General features: G+C 39.8%; 1 protein-coding gene across 12 annotated transcripts in view; it reads left to right on the top strand.

Moving 5' to 3' along the window:
• Positions 1 to 27,392, top strand: part of LOC308479371 (ankyrin repeat and SAM domain-containing protein 1A-like) — a 112,629-nt gene that overhangs the window by 39,468 nt on the left and 45,769 nt on the right. For 7 of the 12 annotated variants that reach the window (XM_081010011.1, XM_081010004.1, XM_081010009.1 and 4 more), the window contains 6 exons: positions 127 to 207; positions 1,927 to 2,047; positions 4,469 to 4,509; positions 6,262 to 6,376; positions 8,160 to 8,701; positions 26,433 to 26,483. In XM_081010011.1, the coding sequence (XP_080866137.1) occupies positions 127 to 207; positions 1,927 to 2,047; positions 4,469 to 4,509; positions 6,262 to 6,376; positions 8,160 to 8,701; positions 26,433 to 26,483 (951 nt within the window). The remainder of the gene's footprint in view (positions 1 to 126; positions 208 to 1,926; positions 2,048 to 4,468; positions 4,510 to 6,261; positions 6,377 to 8,159; positions 8,702 to 26,432; positions 26,484 to 27,392) is intronic. The other 5 variants (XM_081010010.1, XM_081010012.1, XM_081010007.1 and 2 more) reach the window with 2 other exon arrangements.

Below are 27,392 nucleotides of genomic sequence, written 5' to 3'. Positions count from 1 at the left end.
CATCAACAGAGGTATTGAAGGGAGGCAAGGTCAGTTCTTCCAGGGCATACCTGCTGCTTCCAAAAAGATCTGAAAGTTGGGAATGAATTTGGCACAGGATACTGATAGTGGCTTTCTGTACTGTAGAGAGAGCGTCCGCCGCCTCCTGCCAAGCCTCCCCCTGATGAAGAGGAGGAACTTGTAGAGAAGCAAAGTTCATCTTCTAAGGTAAGTGTATTGTTTCTCTCTGAGGGGCTGTTATGGTAGAGGAAGTTTCTTCAAACATTTTAATATCTTAGAAGACACAAATATTTTTTCTACACTTCTGTGATTATTATGCAAGTTAGGGTTGCAATCAACTAACTTTTACTTGTAGTAGGCCCACTGGAATTAATGGCCATGTCTAACTTACATCTATTAATTTCAGTGGGTCTACTCTGAGTAAACATTAGCTGAATACAAGCCTTAGTATCTTTCCAGTACACCACCTAATTCCAACTCCATCCTCACTCTTGTTTAGAGCATCTAGATCTTTCATTCCACAACTGGCATTCTGTTAGACATGCACCTGTGGAATACAATTCTGCCTGGTATATTCCTCAACCCTAGTTTGACAGAATATTTCTCCTTTAAAGAAAAGTTCACATTAGGCATTGAAAACTCTGGTTCAGTTCAGACATGGTTTCCTGTAGATGCAACCACAATGTAAGGTGCTGGAGTTGGAAAAATACCTAGACATTCTTGATATTCTCATTCTCTGTGCCTATATATGGCCACACCAATTCAGCCCTTCCCTCCGGCATCCCTTTTGACACCATCCCCTATATAGTAGTATTTTCTTCAGTCCTGGGAAGGTCTAGATTTATTTATTTTATTTAGTAATTAAATTTGTATACCACCTGTCATACTTGGATCTCAGGACAGTTCACAACAGATAATGTTGCAACTTGTCATTCTAAGACAAGTGTGCTGCTACAAGATACTTACCACCTCCTTCATTTCACCAGTGCCTGTTTTACACTTTAAGGACAGTACAATAGCATCTTATGCACATTTAACTTGTGCCATTTCACCCTCCCATGGTTGAAGCTGGCTGGTTGAAATTGCACAAATTAAATGCACGCAAGGCAGAGAGCTTAAAAGCTCTTTTTGCCCTGGGTTTTCCTGGCGTGAAAAGAGCTTTTGAGCTCTCTGCCTTGTTTACCAGGCAAGGCTCGCTCAGCACACGGGCTCTAGGATGCTTTTGCGAGATCTCATAGGGCTGAGTTACTGCAAGATCTCATGTGACCCTCCCCAGACTTCCAGAGCCAGTGCACCGAGGGGGCCTTGCCCAGTAAGCAAGGCAGAGAGCTTAAACGCGCTTTTCATGCTGGGTTGCCCAAGCAAACCCAGTGCAAAGCCTGGAGACGGTTGTGTGAAATCTCATGGAAACTCGGACAGCCCCACAAGATCTTGTGAGAGCATCCTGGAGCATATGCACTTACCGGGTAAGGCCTTCTTGATGTACTGGATCTGCAAGGGTAAGGGGTGCTTGTGTATAGGCAGTTCCAAGGGGGCAGTTTGTGTATATGCACCATTCCCAGAACGTAACCCCCATAGAAGGTACAGTTGTACTGCACTGGTACTAAAGGACTCTAAGGGCACTGCAAAGTGTGCTTCATATTGCAGTACTATAGCAGAAAATGGGGTTTTTGGTATGGGTCATTTGAGGTGGAAGAGAAACAGCATTAAGGGACTTGTGGGTATAGTTGAGGCAGAACAGTAATGGGATTGTAGGAGGAGGGAAAGTGTTATCTGTCGGTAAAGAAGACACTGTAGCACTGAAGGTTATACTCCTGAGACTTCGATCTCTTAAGCATATTCCATGACCAAAAAGAGCCTCATCAGTGACACTGCTAGCTTTTACCTAACTGCACATGCCATGTGTGTGTCTTTGTGTTTGGTCAGGGTTTTGTCAGCAAGAGGAAGAGTAGGGGAAGCACAGCTGATGAAGAAGAGGAGCATCCTTATGAGCTGCTGCTAACAGCAGAAACTAAGAAACACGCTGCAACAGATAAAAAAACAAAAGGTAAAAGTTATTGCAAATATATGTAATTAGCATGTATTGGGCAGAAGACGAGACGTTCAAACCATTATTGTTTTAGTTGGGTGGGCAGGCTTATTTTGCAGTGACTGTCTGATAAGATGCTTTTGTAGGATTTTAGTTAAACTATTTCTTCCTTGGCATCTTATTCGTGATGGAGTGTTCATTTTTCTGGTACCTGTGAAGACTATTAGTGTCTTAACTTTTTTGTTTTACAAAAGTTTTAATTTGGAAAAATAAAGCTAGGTGGAAGTCTCTCATCTGGGCAACAAGTCATTGGTATGCAAGGATTAGTGGAACAGCTCTGATCAAAGTATCTACCAATGCACCAACTGATATGGCTTCCTTTGACATAATCTGCTCTTTTTGTTGAAGCCAGCTGGGAAAGTAATTAACAAAGGAGAGAGGCAAACACATACAAACAAATCTCCTATTGACCCACCTAATGGAAATTAACTATTCCCTCATATTCGATACTTAATTATTCTGTCCTACAGGAGCCCAGCTAATGTGTCTTGCATGTGATTTGATAACTGCGATGTTCTTTGAATTTTGTTGTTACAAAGCTTGCACCCCTACTACTTCAAGTGAGAGGTAACTTGAGAGCACTTCATGCGTTACATTTTCCTTTAAATATATATATATAGAGAGAGAGAGAGAATATTATTAAATGGTCAACTCATAAAATATAAAATTCAGAATAAATGACCAACCCTGAATCAAATAAATTCTCTAAAAATATTACTAAAACAAAAATATTTTCAGCAGTTGACAGCATATCAGAATTGTGGGTCTATACCTGCTTTCAGTAGGAACAATAGTCTAAATTACTGGTGGCACTATGCTAAAAGCCTTGGTTTGCATGAAAACTAAGCACTGCTGTTCAAAGGACAGCATGTAAATCATGTACCCTGCTCCTATGCATATTGATTTGAAAGAAAGTCTTATGTTCAGTGGGACATACAGGCAACCCCATATGTACGTGTGTTCAACTCTTGCATGACTGCATATATGTGCAGCTCCGGGAAATAAATAAATAATTCAATTTAAACTGCAAAAGGTGCAAAAATGGCCCCAAAACAGCACAAAGACTGCAGGAAACGTGTTGAAAATGGCTAGTAAGTGCTGCTTGTTTTTAAAAGGATTTCCAGAGGTTTAGAGGGTGTTTACAGGCTTTTTGGATTATGTTCCCCATTATACATCTAGACCGGATAGATGGGAGGTGGCCTGCTCTTGATGGGGTTACACTCCCAGCTTGGGTTCCCAGCTTAGGGGTACTTCTAGATCCATCGCTTTTGCTTGAGGCACAGGTGGTTTCAGTGGAGCAGAGTGCCTTCCATCAGCTTTGGATGGTGGCCCAGCTGCACCCCTATCTGGAAAGGAATAGCCTAACTTTTGTTGTCTGTGCTCCAGTAACCTCTATGTTAGATTACTGCTATGTTGGGAATCTGGTGTGAGAGACCTACATAGTTCCAGTCACCACACACAGGTGTCCCAAACAGTTCATTGGTGCAGAAGATAAAAGCTTCAGTAATACAGTTCCGGACGTTGATATATACCTAGGTTTTGCAGATACAGATACAGGTATATAAAAGTACAAGGAACCTCTGTTACCACAGTAATTCAAAACGTAATACAGACGCCAACTCCCTTCACAATACTCACTGACTGACTAATAAGCTGACAAGGAGTGCCTCTCCCCATATGAACTGACCCAGACCCTATGACAGAGCTTTCCAGACTTTTCATGTCGGTGACACTCTTTTAAGACATGCATTATTTCACGACACTAATTCAGTTTTACCAGCGAACCGGAGGTTAAACGAACCCCTTTCTAGCCCTGGAAGGAGCACGGGGAGTGTTTGCATGACGCACCTACACACTGCAGCCGACACACTTAAATGTCACAACACACAGTTTGGAAAGCTCTGCCCTATGAAAGACATCTGAGGCCCATATCTGTGTGCCTCTTCTATCAGAAAGTAGATGATGAGGATTGAATGTGGGGCAATGCTATCCTACTGAACTATGGTCCTTCGTAGTTTTATGCAGCCCAACTTTTACTGTTGTACTGCTGATAGTAATCTAGTGTTGTGACATAGTTCCCCAATTTTGACAGCTGCCTCCAAACAACTGTCTTCCAGGTAGGATTTATGTTGCCTTTCCCATACCCCCATTTTCTTTCTGAGCATGATCTACTCCTTTAGGTTATAAGCGGTTCTCCACGTGATGGAGGAAAAGTTGACACACTGCTTTGTAGGGCTGGAAAACCACCTGTCTGTTTGGAAACTGTATTTGAGTGATGCCACCTTCCACTGTTGCCCGCTGCCCTTCTCTTAACTGTTACTGGCCAAGGACAGGAATTCATAGTTCACATGTTAAATATTTTTATTTTTAAATTCTTAGGTGAATCATCTTCCGGTCCTGCCAGCAGTGTCCAGCCACAGGTAGGACAGCATCGATCCTTAATATGCCTTGAACCTAAATATAATGGAAATAAACAGCTTGGGAGGGAAATCTTAACATTTTATGTTTACTGTAGGAGCAAAAACAAATTGCAGCTTATATGCAAGTTAGTCAGTATGGGCTTAAATGGCAAAGGACTGTACATGAAGTAAGTGAAAGAAGGAAAATGCCTGTGACTTCTTCATGTGACGTATTTGCCTAGTGGGGAAAGTTGTAATAAATTATGACGGGAAGTCTAACATCATGTTCTTTGAGATCTGATGGGTTATTTGGAAAATGGAATCAAAATGGAAACATGAACTCACTATTATTTACTTATTTAATAAAAAAATTATATACACTGCAGCTGACACAGTAATGTGTTGTGACACACAGTTTGGAAATCACTGTTTTATAGAGAGATACTTTACTACTGGCCTACTTCTTCCCTGCCAAGATGTACTTGTAAGTTAAGGAGGTTATGGTCTTCCTGTAATGCCTGCATGTTTTGCAGAACAAACCAGATGGAAAGCCAAGTATGGTACCTTCCTAGATTAACTTTCCAGTATAAGCAACAGACATATCATTTATGCATGTATTATATTTGCATCCCATCTTTTCTTCCACATGCTCAATTTTATCCACATAACAAGCTTATATACCTCATACCTACGGGACCGCCTCTCCTGGTATGCCCCACAGAGGACCTTAAGGTCCATATATAGCAACATGCTAGAGGTCCCGGGCCCTAAGGAAGTTAGATTAGCCTCAACCAGAGCTAGGGCCTTCTCAACACTGGCTCCGGCCTGGTGGAATGCTGTGTCTCATGAGACCAGGGCCCTCTGGGATCTGATTTCTTTCCACAGGGACTGTAAGACAGAGTTGTTCCACCTGGCCTTTGGCTTAGAATCAGTTTGATTCCCTCCCCCTCTTTCTTTTTCCTTTCTCCTCCTGTGAAGAGGTTGCATCCTAATGTTTTAATGTTGTATTTTAATCTTTTTTAAATTGTATTTTAATCAACTTGTTTTTATTATTGGTTGTTAGCCGCCCTGAGCCCGGTCTTGGCTGGGGAGGGCGGGGTATAAATAAAGTATTATTATTATTATTATTATTATTATTATTATTAGACAGGTTAGGACATGTTTGATGAATATTGCTGTGGTAACATGTTCAGGAAGGTTTGTCATGACCACCAAAAAGGGAGATGTGAAATCAAATGTAACAGAAAAAAAGCAGAAAGTAGGACGATCAGGACATAGTACAATATGTGTGTACAACTGGCATGCTTGCTGGTTTGGTGTCCAATATGGTGCCAGGCATCTGGTATTAGAGTTGGCATTTTGAGAATCCCATGCTTCCACATTCTAAAAACCATTTTTTCTAATCATCATGGTTGTAAAGAGCAGCTTAGAAATAAGCAGGGAGCATCTGATTTATCAAACAAGGAGGTAGGCATTTTCAGGGGCTCAGGGCTCCAGTGATTCCCATGCTATTTTCTTTTCCCTTAACCTTGTTCATGATCTAATTCATGATCTAAACCAACGTTTTGTCCTTTTCACCCTTCTATTCCTTTCTGCCACTTGTCAAAGTTCCCACTTATACAAAGTCACATTTTGAAACCTTGGAAGCGGGATACATAGAAAACATTTTGTACTTAGTTGCAGGAGTATTATTCTGGGTGTAGAGTTTGCGCTTTGGCACATGCTGCTTTGATAATGGCATTGGAACTTAAATAATATAAGATCCTTTTGCAGGCCTGGCCACGAAAAGGTCAGTCTTCCCAAGATTGCCAGTGGCCACTGAATTGCCAAGCTTCTTCTGACTTTGCTTCTAGTCATTCTGAGCAATATCCAAGTCCTGAATCAAAAGGTAAGTGCTCATTCAAAGTCTTTCCAATTTCACTGAAGTGTACTTAGAAAAAAGCAACACCAGTTTTTTCTGATGGAAAAGCATAGTTTGGAGTGTTAAATATGGAGCATTACTAAAACGCTTGCAAAGGTTTCTCACAAGACTTTGCTCATGACAGACAATATTTTTCTGTTTGCTGTTTTGCTTTTAGGAGATGGAAAGCACATCCACTGTTTCACTTGAACAGTGACCCTATTGTTGGGCTTCATTGCTGGCTTTGGGACAGTCAAATGTTCCAGTGTGCAACACACACTGTCAGCTGCTTCTCCACCCTCTGAATGCAGTGCTGCTAAATATTAACATTACGTATAGATACCACATTAAATAGTCTCAGTCCTTGCACAAAAGGTGGGAAGACATTCTGCACTTTTATCTCTTTCTTTCCTCTGACCTTTAGCCAAGGCTGGATTAAAATGGTTGTGGATCCCGGTGCAGTTCCCAAAATTGGGGCCCCCTTCCTCTAAAAAAAGAACACATGAAATAAGGTACCAAAAAATAAGTATTGTAGTATCTTAAAGCCTGAGAAATTAATTATGGCATCATATTTTGTGGACTACAAAATATGCTCTGAGCCTGAGGAGTTTGACAGCTCTCAGCAAACCCCAAACAAAACATTGATAAACAAACAAACAAACAAACAAACAAACAAAAAATACTCTGAGCACATGCAGTTTCACATTATAAACTCATATAAGTCATAATTGTTTCTTGTTCACTTTCTGCCTTGGGCCAGTCACTAACTCTCAGCCTAGCCTACCTCACATGGCTGTTGTGGAAATATAAAAGAAGCTCTAAAATGGCTGCAAAGGGGGACTTGGGGCTTGAAACCTAGGCATAATATTTTGATTCCTTTAACCAAGAGTGATATGTACTATAAAAGGCCATGTTTTTGGTCCTGCCTCTTTCTGCCCTTTAAACACCACCCCGCATTTAGCTATTAAGGACCTTTCTCTTGTAGTGAGGATGCTAGGTGGGGGGAGGTCTTTGAATTTCACTTTTACCTATAGTGAGTATTGGAAATTGTATTAATAAAACTGTCTCTTCACTACAAACTTTTGAATAATTCATATCTGCCAATGCTTTAAATCAGGTCCTCTTATTTGATACTAGACTTATGTTTTAATTTGTTGTTAAGTGTCACGTTTCAGCAGCAGTTCATATTGCAAGCAATAGGGCAATCCACTCTGTGTAGAGGAATTTGTTAATGAGAAGCAAGCTTTTGGTGGAGTTAACCTCACTACAGAGCTCTTATTTCTCTTGCATAAGGAGGTGAGCTCAAGCCACTAGGGAAGGAAGCAGCTGTAGGGAGGAGGGGGAAATGTTTTTGAACTTGCAGGTTGTTTGCAGCTTTTATTTTTCCCCACCCGGTGCTCTGTGCCAAGGGTAGGGAGTGCTGCTCTAAATAACACTTTGGCCTTTATGGAAATATCTTGTGTTCCAGGAGTCTCAGCCTGCCCCTCTCTCTGCAGAGTATAGTTAGCACTTCTCCAAACCTTATATAGCAAGGGCTGATTGTTAGTGTTAACAGGAATAAAATGAAACGGGGCGGGCTGCCAGATAGCATAAATCAGGCCAGTGTTTGGAATTTCATAAATGCTCTGACTTCGGGTACGATCTGAGCACTCAGAACAATACTGAACTGTTCTTTTTAATTTCTCCCCCTCAGTGAGGGAAAGCCGAAGCTCTGTTTCTTAATTTCTGTGTTTGGCCTTTGTTTTTTTGTTTTGCTTCCATCTTACCGAAGACCAAAGGAGGAGCAGCAACAGCCAAGCAGATGCCCAAGATGTCCAAGTGCTGGATCAGTTCTCAGGTCTGCTGCATGGTTCTTCTCCGGTGTGTGAAATAAATGAGGACCCTTTCAGACTTATTTCTGCTGTGGGCAAAGGAAGTACCGAGGGGACTGCTATGCAGCTTGAAGATGTTGAGGAATCCATATCGGTACAGACTAGCACTGCAGACCAAAATAAAGTGGTCTATTCAACTGTCCGCCATACCAGTGACAACAAGTTGGACCCTGAAACTTTAGCACATCCTCACTTGCCACAGCACCCTGGTGGTGCTGAGGAAGGAGACAAGAGCAGTGTTGTGGGCAGAATTTACCCAGGAGGCAAGCCCAGAGCAGAACTCAAACTTAGCCGTAGCTTGTCAAAATCGGACTCTGACCTCTTGACCACCTCCCCAACAGAGGACGATACTATGGGGAGCAGAAGTGAATCACTTTCCAATTGTAGTGCTGGAAAGAAAAGGCTGGAGAAATCACCTTCATTTGCTTCAGAGTGGGATGAGGTAAGGCTGACCTTGACCTTATAAATCTGTTTTCGGTGGAATATTGTTGCAAGACTTGATTTTAATACAGCATTTTGGAGGGTAAAAAGATTGGAGACGGTGCTATTTGTCATATCTCTGTTTTACTTCCCCTTTTTGTAGATAATTACAATTTATCCTCATAAATTGAATCTGGAGCTCTGAACATAGTTGGTGCAGAATGGGGGGGGGCGTAAAAGATTTTTAAAAATATTGTTAGAAATTCAGGTTCAGGGTGTGAATTCCCTTGGCTTGTCTGCGACTTTGTAGAATGAATTCTGTACTGCTGGGGTGGGGGGTGAGGGTGGGGGTGGGGAGGAAGCTGAAAGTGCTGGAGAATCAGTTGTCACATTGGAAAAGCTTCCACAGCTTAGTCTCTCTAGAATAGCTTGTAGAAAATAGTGGGTCACATATCTAGGTCACCACTGTCTGCTTTGTATAAATGAGAAGTCATCAGTAAAGATGAGGAGTTCCTAAATACTTTTGCACAGGTAGCATAAAGGAACTAGTTCAGAAGATTAATAGAAAGCCAGCTTACTGTTACATGCGCAAGACCACTAACTGGTTAAACTTGCTGATAGAAAGTTGCCTTAGTGAATAACTCAGCTAAGATTAAGTGTCCCTCTTGAAGCTTCACCACAGCATTACTGAAGCATTCTTCAGTAATGCTGATTCTACGGACTCTAAAAGTAGAGTCACATGAAAGATGCAAGTATAAACTGCTTCTAAATAATTAAAAGGGGCTCAAACTCCAACTGAGGGTCAGTTTTGAGGAACTACATGTCCAGTCTAAAACGAATGTAAAGGGAATTTGCTTGTCTGGCAAATTACATCTATTGTGAAATAATGGAGTCACTATTTATGTAAAAGAACCACTATTTATATAGTTCAGTGGCATGTCTTTGTAATCATAAGTAATAGATTAACCTTTATATTAAATGATTCTGCACATTTGGGAAGATGACAATTTACTTAAAATAACAGGAGGACCTGTCCTGTGCCCACCTAGTCAGGGTGACAGTGGGATATAGTTTCCAAAAAGACTGTGAACATGGGATTATTTTGGAAGCATTGTTCTCCGAATCTAACACTATATGCATTCTGTGTCTTATTTTTGAAGTACCGGTAATACTGTCTATTTTTTTTAAAGTACAACTTTTTCTTTTACCAAAACTACATAGGTAGCAAATAATAAACCTGAGGAGGGGGTGGGCTACTGATAAAAAGGAGGGGGGGCAGGAGAGGAGAGGTGGTATTAAGAGTTCATGACTCCCTGTGTGTATCTATCTTCACTTAGGACTTTCATTAGCCCAAGCAGTGTTATGCAAACAAGTCCAGATACGTACAGAGTCATATATGCCACAGCATTTTTCTTCTTGCTTTGCCTGCAAAAGGCTAGTCCGTCACATGACAAAAGTATAGGAAGTTGTAGGAAGAACAATTGGGAGTGGAACACATTTAATCTATGGTTGAGGTCTAGAAGATTATGCTTGCAGATTTTGTGCTAGCTCTGAGTTCATTGGTTTTGTGGATTCAGTACACTGCTCTTTTGTGCTCTAATGTTTTCAGGTATCTGCAATACACATGCCTAAATTTTCACCAGTCAAATAATCACCTCTATGTCTGACAGCTGAAGGAAGTATCAGGCAAAATTAATATAATCAGCTGCCTGCAGAAAAATCTATGTTTTACAAAACAGCAGAATTGTGTTTCCATAAGGAATTGGATTCCTTTAATACTGAAACAATAAAAATATCTGTACTAAGCATCAGAAACAAATATTTGTTTTATCAAGGTGTGTGGTTATGCACAGTGGTGTGTTCTGTTTGCATTGCTGTGGATTAATGCCATGACTGATAATTTTGTACTGTTTGCTGTAAGTGCTACATATGATTCAATTTATGTTAGGAGTAAATATATTACATTGCATATAATAACAGTTCCTGGTCTGGAAACTGTCTCATGCACTGCAAAAACGAATACTGCCATTAAGACTTACAGTTTTGATCTTAGTTACTATCTCCTATCTAAATATTTTGTGTTGGAAAATTATAAATGAGTGCAACTGCTGTCTAAACTTGTATATAGTGGCCTTAAATAGTTCAAGATGTTCTGTTTCCCAAACAGGGCATTGAAGAGCTTTCACAATACCTTTCCAATGATGTTTTAATGTTCAGTCTGTTTCTTTCAGAATTATTGGTTACATCATCTTTAAAGACTTTGATTGGGGTCAGTGATACTAGGACTATAGAGAACTGCTGGAACAGTTACTCATCCTGCTGTTCTGTACTAATGGTTATTTGCTGTTCCATCTGTGTTCTGATGGTAGTCTAGGCTGCATTTTGAAAAAATAAAGCAAGTCCAGCTCTTGACTCAGGTATTTGGTAGCTATTTAGCAGAATGCTAATTGCTGTTAAAAGAACTGCTTTAGCTCATATGCAGTTTACTGAGCTGGTTAGAAAATAGACTTTTCCTTTCATAGGAGATCATACTCCTTCCTCTTCTCTCATGTGAAATCCCTCTTTCCTTGTCAGCATTAACCATTATCTAGCTGAGTCTAGATGAAGGCTGGTATCCAACAAAGTCATCCTGTTAGCGCAAGGATTTCTGCCTTCAGCACAGAATTTCCTCTCCCCTATCTGCTCCAAATAAATAAAAAATTGTCCAGTTACACCTTAGAGACCAACTAAGTTTGTTCTGGGTATAAGCTTGCTCTAAGTAAGCTCTAAGGGTATAAGCTCTAAGCTCTAAGGTGCTACTGGACAATTTTTTATTTATTTCAACTGTGTCAAACCAACACGGCTACCTACCTGAATCTATCTGCTCCAGATAGTTCAAGGAACCCCCAGAACAGATGTAGGTATAACCTGAAACCTGCGCTGACTAGAGACTAATCCAGTATGGTCTGCAGTCTCCATCTTTAGGCTGAGTTATATCCAGACCAGCCAAACTTTTGCTCTTCCTCTCTTCACTAACCCCCTGCCTCTGCACAGCATCCAAATAGATAAAGGAAAGCTTGCTCATTATTTTGTGACATGCTGCTTCCTCCTAATAAAGCTGTTTCTTGTGGACTAAGGCACCTTCTTTTTGCTTTCGTTGATTTTATATGGAAATAAGTATGGTTAACTTAATCTGAATCTAACCCAGGGCACATTAAAGTTGTTAGGTTAGCGTTTTAACCAGGAGTTTAGCACTGGTTTGCAACCATGTTTAATGTAACTCTTAACAGATGCAAAGCTATCTCATGATTAACACTGACAAGGAGAGGGAAATAACTCAAGTGTTGGGAGATTGAAATTTACTCATAATTTCTTAAATAGTTAGCTAAGTTGAAGTTATGTCTACACTAGGCATCATTAGAAATTTATGTTCTCTTAAAATACCTTGATACTTTCATGAAAATCCTGTGTTAATATATTGATCCTATCATTCATTCTTTCCAAATACAGTTATTGGATTCAAATCAGATGCTTCTCAAAGGATCCTAATGTGATATACTGTACTGTAATATAAATCTGGCTGTAGTATGTTTGTGAATAATATTTGTGAATTCTGTCTTTTCAGAATCTGGCCTGCATTGCTACTTAGTGGCATGTATATAAACCTCTTTTAGAGATGAAATTGTGTGTAATATATCCAGCTAAATGTTGAAGCTGCTGTGGTTAAAATAAAGTTTGGATGAGAGACTTTTAGACGCAAATCACAGTTCAGTAATTAAGCTGCTGATCAGCTTCTCTTAAATTACTGAGTCTTGGGTGAAGCTCAGGAAAACAAACATAAGAGAGAAACTGATTTTGGCCTAAGGTACATGAAAGTGATTGAATCTGTAAGTACAGTATAGAGTCATGGGATACAACTGAGAATGACCAAAGTTAACAGAGTTAAGTACTAGAGTATAAGGCATGTACAAGCAGGGTTTTATTTCCAGCCAGAACTTGCTGGAACTCAGTTCTGGCACCTCAGGTAGGCACCATTACTATTATAAGAGAACAAGGATGGTGTTCATGGTGAGTTCCGGCATCTTTTTCTAGAAAACTAGCACTGTGTATAAGTCAGGTTAAAATGGGAAGGAATGACTTGTTTATAGGTGCTCACTTTCGTTCCCAACCTGAAGCTGCATAAGGCAGAGTTCTGCCCTACCTTGAGCCCTTAAGTAAGACAGATACTACTGGCTTGTCAGTAAGAGGTTTTTCTGAGCCAATGGGGCACACTATATACCTCAGATCCTGCCCCAGTTTGTAGGCTTGTTGGATGGCAAAGGCTGAAGTCTGCACCCTGACAATGGCTTAAAAGCAGGGAGTAGAAATATCAAAGGAAGAAGCAAAACATAATATAGCAGAACTTTGCTTATTGCTTCACTTCACTGTGGAATAAATTAAGGATTGAACTTATGTCTGAAGTGGGCTGTAGTTAGTATAAATATTTGAATGCCTTTAAACTTAGCTGAAGGCTAAAGTGGTAAATTTGTTTCTGTAATCTGCTCATAAATATTCAGCTGACGTGAATTCAGTGTGCAGCAGTCAAAGCACACTAAATTTTACATAATGTGAATAAATTGCTTTTGTACTTGAAGGTTGGAGTAGGATGTGTGACGCCTCTGCCAGGATGTGAAATGCTGGCATGCCAGTTTCAGAATCATGTTTAACTTGTATACAGTGGTGCCTCGCAAGACAAAATTAATCCGTTCCACGAGTCTCTTCGTCTTGCGGTTTTTTCGTCTTGCGAAGCACGGCTATTAGCGGCTTAGCGGCTATTAACGGCTTAGCGGCTTTAAGAAAAAGGAAACAAACTCGCAAGAACTCGCAAGACGAAACGTCTTGCGAAGCAAGCCCATAGAAAAAGTCGTCTTGCGGAACGACTCAAAAAACGTAAAACCCTTTCGTCTAGCGAGTTTTTCGTCTTGCGAGGCATTCGTCTTGCGGGACACCACTGTATATGCATTTTTTCAGGTGTAGAACAGCTTTAGACTCCACTTTATATGGATTTGATTATTTTAAAGAACCGTCTGTTCCATTCAAGCAAATGAGCAAAACAGTACTTAATACTTATTTTTACTTATTTATGAATGAGTGTGCTCACCATGTCTCACCTGGTAATGGGCTGGATGAGAGCCAATAATCTGAAGATCAATCCAAACAAGACTAAGACACTTAGTGGGTGGTTCCCATGACCAGATGGATGGGATCAGAGTAGATATGCAGCTTGGAGGTACTTCTGAATCAGTTCCTGTTGTCGGAGGCTCAAGTGGCCTTGGTGGCACCGAGTGTCTTCCACCAACTTTAACTGTTAACTATGCTGTGGCTACCACTAGGTTAAATTACTGCAATGCGTTGGGGGGGGCCTTCCTTTGAACAGGCCTGTGCAGAGAGTGGGGCAGCTGAGTACACTTCTCCCGGGTCTTGGAAGGCTAAGCTGGTTGGGTGCCCTGCACCAAGAACAGGCTGCTTCTTTGTTTGAGTTTATAACTTTATTCTAACAAGACTCCCACCCCAGACCTCATACAAGCTCTGCAGGGGCCTGCCTTTGAAGATGGTTCAGAAACGGCAGCTATTACAAATTCAGCTGCCAGATTCTTGACTGGGGCAGAGTGGTCTGTACATGTAACACCAATTCTGGAACAACAAAACTGGCTGCCAGTTAGTTTCAAGTCTCCAATTCAAGTTCTCCTTTTAACCTATGAAGTATTCTGCAGTTCAGGATCCCGATACCTCAAAGACCACCTCTCCCCTCATGAACCAACTTGGACCCAGCATTCATAATCTGAATCCTTCTCCATGTGACCCCTCCATAGCAAGTTTGGAGAGTGGCAGCACGAGAATGGGCCTTTTCACTGGTGGCTCCTTGCTTGTGGGATACTTCCCATTAAGAGGCATGCCCGGTGCCATCTCTATCTATTTTTAGGTGCCAGGCAAAAACTCCTGTTTTTCCAGGGCCCTCAATTTGAATTTGTGGCTTTGTTTAGTGGGCAGAATCTGTAAGACCTATCTTGTCTACATTGACGTGTTTTTCTTTCAGGCTATATAGGTGTGCTTTTAGCTTTTTATTGGTTGTGTTTGTTATAATCAGTTTTAGTGTTTATACTGTTTTGGTATGTTGTTGAAAGTGACTAACACAACAACTAAATTTAATTCAGAGACATCATAACAAAAATTATATGCAAGGGATTTCAGCTAATTCTGAAATCCAGTTGTGCTTATATACAATGATTTTAGGGACATCTAAACAGAGTGGCCTGAAGCAATATCTTTTACAAACAACAGGATATCTAATAAATTAGAAAATACAAAGGGTGGTATCTAACTAAGTTGCACTCAGGGTAGACTCACTGAAATCACTTAAGTAATTGATTTTAGTGATCAGCTCTGTTTATGACTTAGTTGGGTTCAAATCCTCACTCAGCCATGAAGCTCAGTGGTTAACCTTGGGCCAGTCACTGTCTCTCAGCTTAACCTTTCTCACAAACTTGTTGTGAGGATAAAATGAGGAGCAGGAGATCCATGTCTGCCACCTTGAGCTCTTTGGAGAAAAGGTGGGATATAAATGTAATAAACAATCTTTAAAATTTGTCTGGTTCTGCTTACAATACACATCTCTTGTTCCCCTAATTTAATAATCCCTTTTATATTATTATTTATGATTTTCAGTTTTATACATTTCAATAATTTTAGAATCATTTTACCATTTCAAAACTTGACTTCCTTCCCCCCTTTCTGTTGTTCTTTAATTTTTTTAAAATATTTTCTGCAAATCCAAATTAACTTAATTTGCTCATTTACTCGTCTACTTTAAATATATACTCTTACAAAGCTGCAGGTTATTACAATAATCCTGCCAATGTTCTTATCTGTTTACAGTTTGTTTGTAAATATTCCATAAACCATTTACATTCTTTTGTTAAATGTTTGTGTTATCTTGATTTCTTATTTTTCTGGTAAGTTTCGCCATTTCTGCATATTCCATAAGTTTTTGTATCCATTCTTCTTTTGCTGGGATGACTTCTTCTTTCAATTTTTGGGCACGTTCTTGCCTCTGTAATCACATACATTAATAAATTTCTATACAGTTTGGGTAGTTCTATCCCTATAATTCCCAAAAGTAAAGCTTCTGGGTTTTTTGGGTTTTTTACAAATGTTAGTTTAAACATCTTTTTTCAGTTCTTTACATACAATTTCCCAGTAAGCTTTAACCTTTCTACAAGACCCCCACCTTAATAATCCCACCTAGTTAGTATTTCTATTTACCATTAGTTGATAGGACCTTGTTAACAATGTACTGTAATCAATTTCCAAACATAATTTGTGAAACAAGTTTAAACTGCTTGCATCAGTTTTATGAGGCATCCTGTAAGTGTACTAGTAATTTTAACAGAAAATGTTTTATGCTGTTACAGTTTGCACACTGGGGACCTGTATGGTTTCCAAACATGTGTAATCATGACATATTGAGAGACACATGTTGCATATGCAGTTCCCCACACAGAGGTCATCTAGGAAAAATGTGATGCGTAAAGTAGGCTGTAGAGCAGCCAGAACTGGAACTCATTTGTGCATCTTTGTGCAGCTTATGTAAAGCCAGCCCATGGACTCTCCCTGTTATGTAGATCAGCTGCATCCAGGACTGGAAACATTGCCAGCTTGACTGGGCGTGTAGAATACTTGTGCCAAGGATTCTCAGATATTTGTCACTTCTGATTTTAGATCAGATATATATCACTACTATGTAGCAATGCCTGGAAGCATAACTACAGTGCTCTAGTCTAATGTTGAGACACCTTTACCAAATTATCCCACGCTACTTTCTCCCCCCCCCTTTTTTTTTTAGTGTACAGTCATACCTTGGAAGTCAAACGGAATCTGTTCCGGAAGTCCGTTCGACTTCCAAAACGTTTGAAAACCAAATCTTGGGTTCTGATTCGGAAGCCGCGTTGGACATTTGGGTTCCATAAAAACATTTGCAAACTGGAACAATCACTTCCAGGTTTGCGGCGTTCGGGAGCCAAAACATCTGAGTACCAGCGTCTTCGGGATCCAAGATACAACTGTACTTTGCAGCTTTCCCTTTTGCCTTCTGCATGGACCTTTCTATAATTCCTAATTTGTTCCTAGTCTGTCTTTAGAATATGTGCTCATTTGCCTTGCAACAAGTCATTTGAAGCAATGCTTTTTGCAACTGAACCTTGTAATATACTACATATACTGTGTATGGTTTGTATTGCAAGTACTGTACACAAATCTATAGAATATCACCACTGTAAATACTTTAAACTGCAGACATCCTGTTAGAGCACCTGCTTTGATTTTCAGTTTCTCAGCTTTGTGGAGCTCGAGCCAACATGAGATAGCTTTAATTCTGATCTGACAGATTTTGGGGCATTGAATATAGAATTCTTGTTCTTGCACTAACTAAAGATCACATGCTGCTAGAGCAATAGTTTTTTTGTTAGTATGAATTTGCAGTGCTTATATATAATAATAAAAAAGTTATATGCATCGGCAAACATTTGTCAGGTAAATTGGAAAAGTTCCTGGTAAATGCTGCCGCTACTGTATATGGTGAAAAATGAAACTACACATTCTTTTTTTAAAGCAGCATTAATTTATCTGTGGAGGGGTGACTCTTCAAAACAGGTTTTGCTTTCTTGAAAATACATGGATGATTCTTTAGTTATCCATGTTTTGTTTCAGAGCTTCAGATCCCAAGCTTATTCCAGATTCCCAGCTGATCTTCACCTGACTGCTTAGGATCTAGTTTTCAGTCTGTGTTGCTAACCTTTCCATTGCGATCCATTCAAGATGAAAGTGAGCTGTCTGTTTTTTTGGAAGGAAAGGCAGCCAGGGTACATATTTCTGCTAAAATTGCTATGTCTTTAGTCCATGTCCAGATAATATTCCTTGTTAAGGGAAGGCCAGGCATTTGGTTAGGTAATTTGTAAGGCATGCGACTTTATTTTATTACTTTGAATTCAGATTAATAAGAATAGCATTAAATTTTCAAGTCTTCGATATTGGTGCTGCCAAGTTCTTAACAGGCAAGCCTACTATATTATGTATATGTGGAATGAAATAACAGTGAACTTATAAACCTATAATTCTGTGGCATGAAGCTGCTGACCAAATTAGCCAAGCATCATAAACTGCCCTGGCTTTGCTCTCTGTGTAGTAATTGCTATCTTGTGGAGCCCTGGTTTTGGTTTATAGGAAGGATAGTGACAAGTAATATATTACCTTAATTATGCATTGGTTTTAGATTCCCTTAAGACTTGTGGTCCAATGTGGTCATGTAATTCTTAAACTGAATCTTATGGTTTTTACTGCTCTTGGCTACTGAGAAGAATATGACTTCATATTTTCCTTTTACCCTTCTCAAATGCTAAAGCTGTCCTTCATTGGTAGCTTTTCACATGTTCTGGGACATATTACTTGGCTTTGCCTTTCTAAGGAATATCAGCATTAACTTATTTGCAGCTGATTTACCTGAAATGTGTATAACATCTGCATGTGTATAAATGAACATAATTTTATTTGTGCAGAAGGCCATAGATTCTGTACATGCTCTTGATGGTATCTACAGCGTTATTGCTATGGCTAGTGGCCAATGCAAATAAAGTTTCTATGTATCTACAGCGCTATAAACCTGAAAGTATGAGAGTTGTTTTGGTTTGGTCTTATGTTGTTGTGCTTACTTTTCTATGGACCAACATGGATTGTATCTATGATCACACAAAAAGTAACCTTTGTGGGGTTACTAGTTTCATTGCATGTCAGGAAGCAATAAGAAGAAATAACAGTGTATTGCAAGCCATATTTGCAGAGGTCTGCCAGACCTATGGAATGCTAGGAAATAATCTGATTACCAATTTTTTATCTTCAGGAAGTGCTACTTCTCCATAGACTGGGGTAGGCAGGTTTCATGCTTGCAGGAACTTTGAGGTTGTTTTTTTGCCAGAACTTGTCACTCACCAACTAGAGACAGATGCAAGAAGCAGATGCTTAGAATTAAAGAATTCTGAGACTAGAAGTTTTATTTTACGCCAAAACTGAACTGAAATTACAACCCTTTCACAAACAGATTCAGCAGGATGGCAGAGTAATTTTGTTGTCATTGTTAAACTGGGAGTCAGAAATTCTTGCTGATCTGCTTCAAATCACATAGAGATCTTTCAGTAGGTTCTGATCTACCTTCTGCCCACTCCTGTTTTAGGCTGTCTTGAAATAGGCTCTATTTTCAAAATGAAAATATCACTTCAGGTTTAGTTGAGGCTGTTAACTGCTCAGCAGCTTCTTAGCCTGCACTGCATTGTAAATTATATTTTACAATGTGCCCATATGCCAAGAGCTTAGGCTCCATAAAGCCTATTTATTAGCTTTGCCTTTTCTAAACTATATTTGTGTCAAGAGGTTTTTTAAATTGAGCATATGAAGTTACAGCTTCCTCAGAAAATAGAAGAAAGAGACTAATTACATTAAAATACAAGAAACTCCCCGTTTGTGCAGGGGTTGAGTTCAGGGTCATTGTGCATGTCGGCATTTGTGCGTAAGCCCGTTCCGCTCCTGCTCCGGGGCTGAGACCAATGCACATGTCAGCAGTTGCACGTCAATTGGACGTGCACAAAATGGTCACCGCCTCTATTTAAATTTTCTTAATTAGATTAAGAAAAAATGTTGGCTGTGTTCTTGCCTTTTTTAAAAAACTAATTTACTTAGCACTCAACCTCAGGAAAAAAAGCAAGGCTCTTCTCAAACTAAGATTTTTTTGTATGGCTCATAATTAAGCTAAAGCAAGAATGAAAATGCAGTTTACATTTACTAATTTCTGTGAGTCTCTTTGTGTGCACTTTGTACAACAGCACAAGTACACCTGTAAGCTAGAGTTGATTTTGGTCATTAGTAGCTAAGTAAACAAATCCTAAGAAGCTTGGCTGTTGTTTTGTAATGTAGGGTCACCATATTTCAAAAAGTGAAAATCTGGACACAAAAGTTGTTGAGCTTTCAGTTTTTGAGCTATTTTTAGTGAAATTCACCAAAATGTACACTTCCGACATGGGTTGCCATACATCCAGATTTTCCTGGACATTTATCCAATTCCCACCCAGACACTGTTTCTGACGACCGAATCCCGGTTATGTCTGGGAAATTCCAGACATATAGCTACTCTACTGTAATGAGAAGCATAGTACAGTCATACCTCGGGTTGAGAACGTGATCCGTGCGGGAGGCACGTTCGCAACCCACAGAGCCGCGTCTGCGCATGCGTGTGATGCGATCCGGCGCTTCTGCGTATGCGTGTGATGTCATTTTGTGCTTCTGCGCATGAGCGAGTGTTAAAACCCGGAAATACCCGTTCCAGTACTTCTGGGTTTGGTGTGGTCCACAACCCGAAAATGCGCAACCTGCCCCATTCGTAACCCGTATGGATTCGTAATCCATACGGCCTATGTTTTAGGTTTTACCGTACAATTAACTATTATCTAAATTCTCATGTTTTGTGCAGTGTGAAGGAAATCCATTCATACCCTAAACCCATAGTGGGGTTTTTTTCATGCTTTCTAGCTAGTCAGTTTCACTACAAATTTAATCAGATTTCTTCTCCATTGTGCTGTTGTGTAAATTTAGAAACAAAGAATTGAAAATTAACACCAACATAACCTTATCCAGAGTTCTGTTTTGCTGTTATTTTGTAAGATGTCATTTGGACTGTCAAATCAAAATACTGTGCATTTCTAATTTGTGGCTTTTGTGGCTTTTAGAAGTATAGAACATAACACAGAACAAAAAGAGATGATATTTTATACAACTTTTCAGCTGTAGCCCAAAATATACATGTAGTCAGGGCTTTTTTGTGACACCACTCACTTTTTGCTGCCTGTGGCACCCAATTTGTGCTGGCACCTATGACACTTATATCAATATATAAGTACTGACACCTCACTTTTTTTACCCCCAAAAAGCACTGCATATAGTTCTTCCGCAGTGTCTTCCACCCACTGTTTTGCTGATTACTTTTTTACTATTTTGTTATCACAAATCCCTGCTACAAATAAATACAACCTCTTTCCCATAATCGTTAAACCGGTCACTACTGGGTAATATTACCTCATATGCATTGATTTTATAGGAAAGAATAATTGAAGTTCCAGTAATAAAACATTGTTCCTTAGAGTTCCATGATAGTTGACAGATGCACTGAACTGTAGTGGGAACACACAATGCAGGCAAGAGAAGCAACTTGTTACTTTTAGAGCTGCTTGACATTTTATGTAATGGCCCCAGTTTGACTGGGAAAAAAAACATAGAAAAGAGAAAAACTTGGGGATGCATTCTATAGATATGTTGTTGCTACTCCCCGGAACCTCATGCAAAGGTACATACACCAAGCTATATGTGGCAGCAGCAAGTCCAGGTAAGCTTGTCTAATGTTCTGAAAGGGATGAAGGAGGTCTGAAGTTGTATACAATATTTTTTAAAACACAAGGTTTGCTGCAGTGACATTTGGTAGTTCCTGGACCTGATAGGGTTACCTGTGGCCAAGGGGTCATGTAGGTGGGGCCAATAAGGTCACATGGGTGGGACCAAGGAGGTTGCATTGACAGGGCAAAGTTCGGATTTTCTTCTCACCCTCCTCGCTTGCAGAGGTGTTGAAACAAATGCATTGCAGTTATAGGAGTACTTGGTGCCTAAGTAAACTGAAAAGTGTCTAACCATATTTAACGAAGGGTCCTGCTGTCAAAATTCATAGTGTGAGTTAATGTCACAACAACCATACATAACTCGGAAGCAAGTCTTACTAAATTCAGTTGGGATGGCTTCCAGCTAGGATTTTAACGTGAATTGGTTACTCAGTTGCCAAATAACCTTGTTAATAAGGTCCCCCTAACCTTCCAACCTTATGGAAAAAGATTGTCCTCCCCTCTCCAACTTACCTACTACTTTGCCTTCTTTCCAGAATGCAGAGAAATATTAAATGGACTAGGGTGCAGGAAACCAGGGTTAAAACCACTACTCAATTATGAAATGCCCTGGTGACCTTGGGCTATTCACTGGGTTGTGAGGATAAAATGTGGAAGAGAAGAATCATGAATGACATGAAAAGAAACCAAGCTCACTTGCTTTAATTGATTCAACAAGATAAGCTGGTTATAGAAGAGCAGCAACATGAACAATCTAATTCTGTTAGCTACCTGTCTACTCTGAAATAAGTCCTAATGAATTCAATAGTGCTTGTTCCTGGGTAACTGGTGTTAATTTATTAACTGTTGTTATATCACCCCTTTAATTTAGTTAAAACCCTAAATGAAAATCAGAACACATTATGCAATTTAAATATTATTAAAAATATACTTCAGGTTAATATTTTCGCCCTTCCATGTTTACACAAAAGATAAGTAAACAAGGGTCCCACTGTGAGTATCTATCATTCTGGCACATGCTGCAGATGGCAGCACAGGAAAAAGCATGGTTCTGATTGGCTTGTGAACACCTACAGGAAGAATGCATGGTGCTAATTGGCTTAGGATGGGCTGATTAACAGCGCAACCAGTGACACCCCCCACTACTTATTCTAAATCTTAGCTCCCCCCATGACTTCCGAGAAAAATGGGGAGGAAAATGAGCAAAAGAATCTTTTGCCGCACCAAAGCAATTTCTGTGGGAGAAAGATACTAGAGACATGCTGGTAGTGATTATTTTGATTGGCTAAGGAGAGAAGATGAGCAGAAGAATCTAGTAAGCATCTCATTCAGTGGTAAATGCATTAATAATGACTGTGGGTGACCGTAGAAAGGCTGAACTATGGCTTTGCAGATTTGGGACATGGGGGGGGGGGGGAGACTCAGAATATTAGGAGGGTATGCCCCACTTTGTCCAACAACTGATCCTCCACTGGTTTGCTGAAGAAAAGTTAAATACTGGATAAAGTTGAGAAGGAAAAAGCCTGTAGCTTGTGTTTCCCAAAGTATTAGCAGTTAACATAGTAATAGGCCTTTTTGGGATGCATATTAGCTTCTAGCTTTAAACAAGAAGCTTTAACTCTCCTTCAAACTTGCCTGGTGATAGGATGAAACCCACAAACCTGAGCTGCTCTTCGGTGCTGCTGACCAAAAATTATTTCAGAGTGTCTTTAAAAAATATGTCCAATCATGGCTGATAATAATCTGACTAGGCCTTTGGAGAAATTCTCCACTCCAGGCTATCACTTGTTTACAATGAAACCAACTTCCATAAGAAGTGGTGGACTATCCTTCCTTGGAGATTTTTAAGCCGAGGTTCTAGCTGAGATTCCTATATTGCAGGGCGTTGAACTAGATGACCCTCACAGTCCCTTCTAACTCTACACTGTATGATTGTGTGAAATCCTAAGAATACCAAATTGCTTGAAAAGTGAGCAAAGCACATGAATGTGCAGCAATCCTGTGCATGCATTCATGCATGCTTTGTACAAAAGTTTCATGGAACTAAGTGGCACTTGCCAGGATAAACATGCTGAGGGGTTGGTTTGGTGGTGGCATTCACCTTGATGCATGATCGAGTGCACTGACAAAAGCAGTTATAGAAGTGGTTAGAATTTACCTTCAACAACATTTTTGTGCTTGAAAACACAAAACAGAAAGAGAGAAACAGCACTCCCCTGGAAAAGATGGGAGAAGCATGTGAAAGCTTTGATCTGTGCTGACTCTATTGCATGAAGACTGGCAACTTGACAAATGCTTCCAAATATATTCCTGCAATCATTAGAATGAGAAATCTTGCTTTTTTCAAAGATAGAGTGCTTACTAGATTCTGTGTAAATTTTTGCACCATGGATTGCCCACACATTAAATTCCCTGGTAGCAGTTCACCTCCCACAGTTTTGGAAGCTGTTAAACCAGGTTGACTTGCAACAGCATCACCATTTCCTTTTTATACTGTCTTATACTATACTACTATACTATTTTATACTTTTTATACTATCTTGGATTTATAATGTTGGCACAGTTAGATGCTTGTTACGTTGCAATGGGAATGATTTGTCTTTTTTGCAAGAAATTGTCGAGGCAGCAAACTGTATGTTGCTCCTTTTCTGTAGCACTTAAAAACATTGATCACAGAGAGACCTTTTATTTTGAATTAATTTTCAGCCTATCTACAGATAGTTACTACACGTACCATATGTAAACCACAACATGCACTGAGCTGTGTCTCCCTGCTGTACTGTTTTTATATGAATGGCTGTGCACAAGCATGGAATTTTATGCTTGGCACAGAAATCTGTAACCCAAGCACTTAAAAAAAGAAAGAAAAAAAGAAATACCAGTGTTCTTGGCCTTATGGGGATGGCAGTAGGTTCAAAGGGATAGCTAGATTAACCTCAGAAGCAGTTCATAGGATTGTTAGTGATCAGAAGCCAGGGCTTCAGAGACATCACCCAAAAATTAAACAGCAATTTCTGAAGTTGACTTGAGAACTGCTTAAAGCAAAATGCAGACAAAAATAGCATGGGCATACCAGGAAGCAGCTTTGCCTAAAGCAGCTCTCATGCCAAAATGCCCTTTGACTTTTTAAATTCAGGGGTTATAGGGGGTTCTACATGGGGAAACTGTTTCAATGGGATTTCGTGAGAAGTATCTAAATGGGAGGGGTGCACACGCCTTTCGTTCCCTGTTTGTCAGTTTGATACTGACGGCCCTGCAGCACTAAGGCAGAACTAGTGCCGTTTGTGATGCATTTTTAATTATTTCATCAAAACTGAAGTAACTTGGCACAAAAGGGAGTTCTACGCGTTCCCTTCATTGAAGTTCATTGAGCTATTTTTTATCCTTAAAAACACTCTTGAAACAAATTAGCAGAGACTGGGAAAAGCAAGGTGGGCAGCCTTGAAGCATCCCTCAGGGCATTTACCTTTTTACAGAAGAATTTTATGTTTAAGTGTTTTATGCATCAGCTGGGATTGAAGAGGCAAAAGATATTAACAGACATGGAAGTTCTGTTTGTTTTCCAGCACAGAGTATGTCAAGCTGCTTTTGTTAGTGCATGCTAAATGAAGCCTTTTGGCAAATGTCCACATTTCCACTAAGGGAGGGGCACAGCTGTTCTAAATGGAGGGACTTTGTTAGGCTTAAATGCTGAGGCACTTGCATGTTGGGTGTGCATAATAGGATTTGTCGGTGGAGCGATAGAAGAGCAGAGCTAGTTACTGTTACCAAAATGGACTGTTTACTTGGACTCCTCTATTTCTCCCCACCCCACCCAAAAATCTACCGCCAACATTTTTGGATAACAAAGCATTGAGCTAGTGAAGGCTTCAAAGCATCTGTAAATCTCTGACCTTCTAGATTGCAGCTGTTCTTCAAGGGTAAACTTGAGGTGCCCTTTGAAAATTATGAATGTAATAAATACAGTAATAAGTATAGGGAATTGTTGCCAGGTGGGCCACAGAGAATAGGTACTTGAATTTGCCTAGTGGTTACTATTTAACTTGATTATAAGCTTGTGGGTTTCACAAGGCCCTTCAGATATTAAGTCATCCCATGCTACTCTTATATAACTTTGGTGCATAAGAAATCTGAGGGTGTTTTCCTTTTTAAAAAAAGCAACCCCAAAGTTCTCACGTAGGGTTTTATTGTGATGTAAGCAAGTGTGTGTATGTGAGGAAGGAGAAAATGAATGGTGTATCATCTGAATGCAGTTGAACATGTGATTTGGATCCAAGGGTCTCTAGCATGACTGAAATGTCACTTCAACTCATGTAAGGGGGTAGAAAGATTGTCCTCTGAGCCTCTACACCAGGCATGGCCAAACGTGGCCCTCCAGATGTTTTGGGACTACAATTCCCATCATCCCTGACCACTGGTCCTGTTAGCCAAGGATGATGGGAGTTGTAGTTCCAAAACATCTGGAGGGCCAAGTTTGGCCATGCCTGCTCTACACAATATCTCACAAGGTAGGCTTTTCATAAAGCACTGAGCTGCAATCAGGAAGAGAGAGCAAGATAGTCCCATTTCATGAGTAGGACACCGCTCATGTGTCTTGCTATCTAAGCTGCAGTATATGCTTTTGGGAGAAGCATACTTTTAGACTTCAAAAAAGTTCTCTGCACTCTTATACATATTGGCATTTGTCAGGAATAAAAAGACGTCATTCAGCTGAAATAACTGATCAGAATCCATGTTTCTATTGGGTCATCTTATGTACTCAGGAAATTTTTTTATTGGGTTGGACTGTTTTGTGCATATTGGACTTAAAAATGCTTGTCTTTGTGTTTCTTTTATTCTTGCATCCCCATGGTCCCCATGACTGCAATCTAAGAAAGCTCCTTTCAGGATGTTGCCCCACAAGAAATACATAAAGTAACATAAAGTACCTATCTGTAAAGTACCTGCTTCTTAGCAGTATGAGAAACAGGAAATCTGAAAATAGTTTAATGCACTAAAAACATTGGGAACCCTATTTCCACATCTGCTTTTGAGTATCTACTTCATTTTAATGTTAAATTGCACAGCCAACCATAGAAGTTGTAGAATAGTTTAAAACTTTACCTGCAGTGCTTAAGACCAGGAGGCAACTCATGGTACAAAAAAAAAAAAAGGGGGGGGGGAAACATGGCCCTTTATTAAATTCTGGCCTGAACTTGTGCTGTTCTGAATCAAACAGTCTTAAGAAGAGACCTTGCATAATCCATTCTCCTAGACAAAATTGTGCTTAACTTAATGGATTGAAATGCATGTTTTGCTCTTTCCCAGCAGTTTCAGCAGCAGGTGCCTGATGTCGTCGAAGTTCAATCTTTCTCCAATGTAAGAAACCTGCAAAACTTTGCCTAATCTGGGAAGCAGGCTGACTGCTGGGGTTGCTTAGTGTGCAGTTATTTTCTGCTTTCTTGGTGTTTGTGTTTTTCCTTTGCTGGGTTTTGAAAACATTTGAGTCTGTTCTGGTGCTATTTGTAGAGTCATATAAAAGTCAATGTGCTATATCAAACATGTTGTAACTCATATGGTTATTGGATAAAAATGCTTTTTCCTGCTGGAGGTCTTTGACATTTAGACATTATGCTACAAGCTTACTTCTATAAAATCATACTGAGGGGATGTGAATTTAATGTCAATTTTTTAGAGGTAGCCCATAGAGGACCCAAAAAAAATGAGAGGAGTGGCCTTTCATTGCTTTTGAAAAAATTGCTAAAACAAAGCAGTGGTGTCTCAACAGGAGTAAATCTAACCTATTGCTACTTTTGTTGTTGTTTACTTGTTGTAGTGCAATTAATGTGCATGGTACTTTCCTCCCCCCAAAGTTTACAATCTAAAAGTTGATGCAGGAGAAGTGAGATGAACAGGGAAAATAAATGATTGTGTCTGTTAAATGTCCTTAGGCATTTGCTCATAAGAAGCAGTTCTACATTAATTTGGTAATTTGTCAGGGATGTCATCTTGAGATTCAGTCTTCTCTTTCATAATAAGTTGATTTTATTATGGTAGCATAAGATAGCAGATCTTATGAAGAAATACCTCAGAAGTCTATTTCCACTGCTGTAAAAGCGCATCTTAAACTTGATAACTTAAATGAGATGTGCAGTAACTTGATATGTCAAGGTTTGTGGGTTGAACAGTGCAGAACTAAATGGAGTATTAGATATCATTGTCTTGCAGGAATTGGGCATAAACCCATCAACACCATTTGCCACCCATGTCTATTCCTAGACAGTATTC

The sequence above is a fragment of the Podarcis pityusensis genome (genome assembly GCF_964106645.2).
Source record: "Podarcis pityusensis genome assembly, chromosome: 6".
NCBI classification, from domain to species: Eukaryota; Metazoa; Chordata; class Lepidosauria; order Squamata; family Lacertidae; genus Podarcis; species Podarcis pityusensis.
The sequence above is the reverse complement of the archived record's forward strand: the minus strand, read 5'-3'. Positions and strand labels throughout refer to the sequence as shown.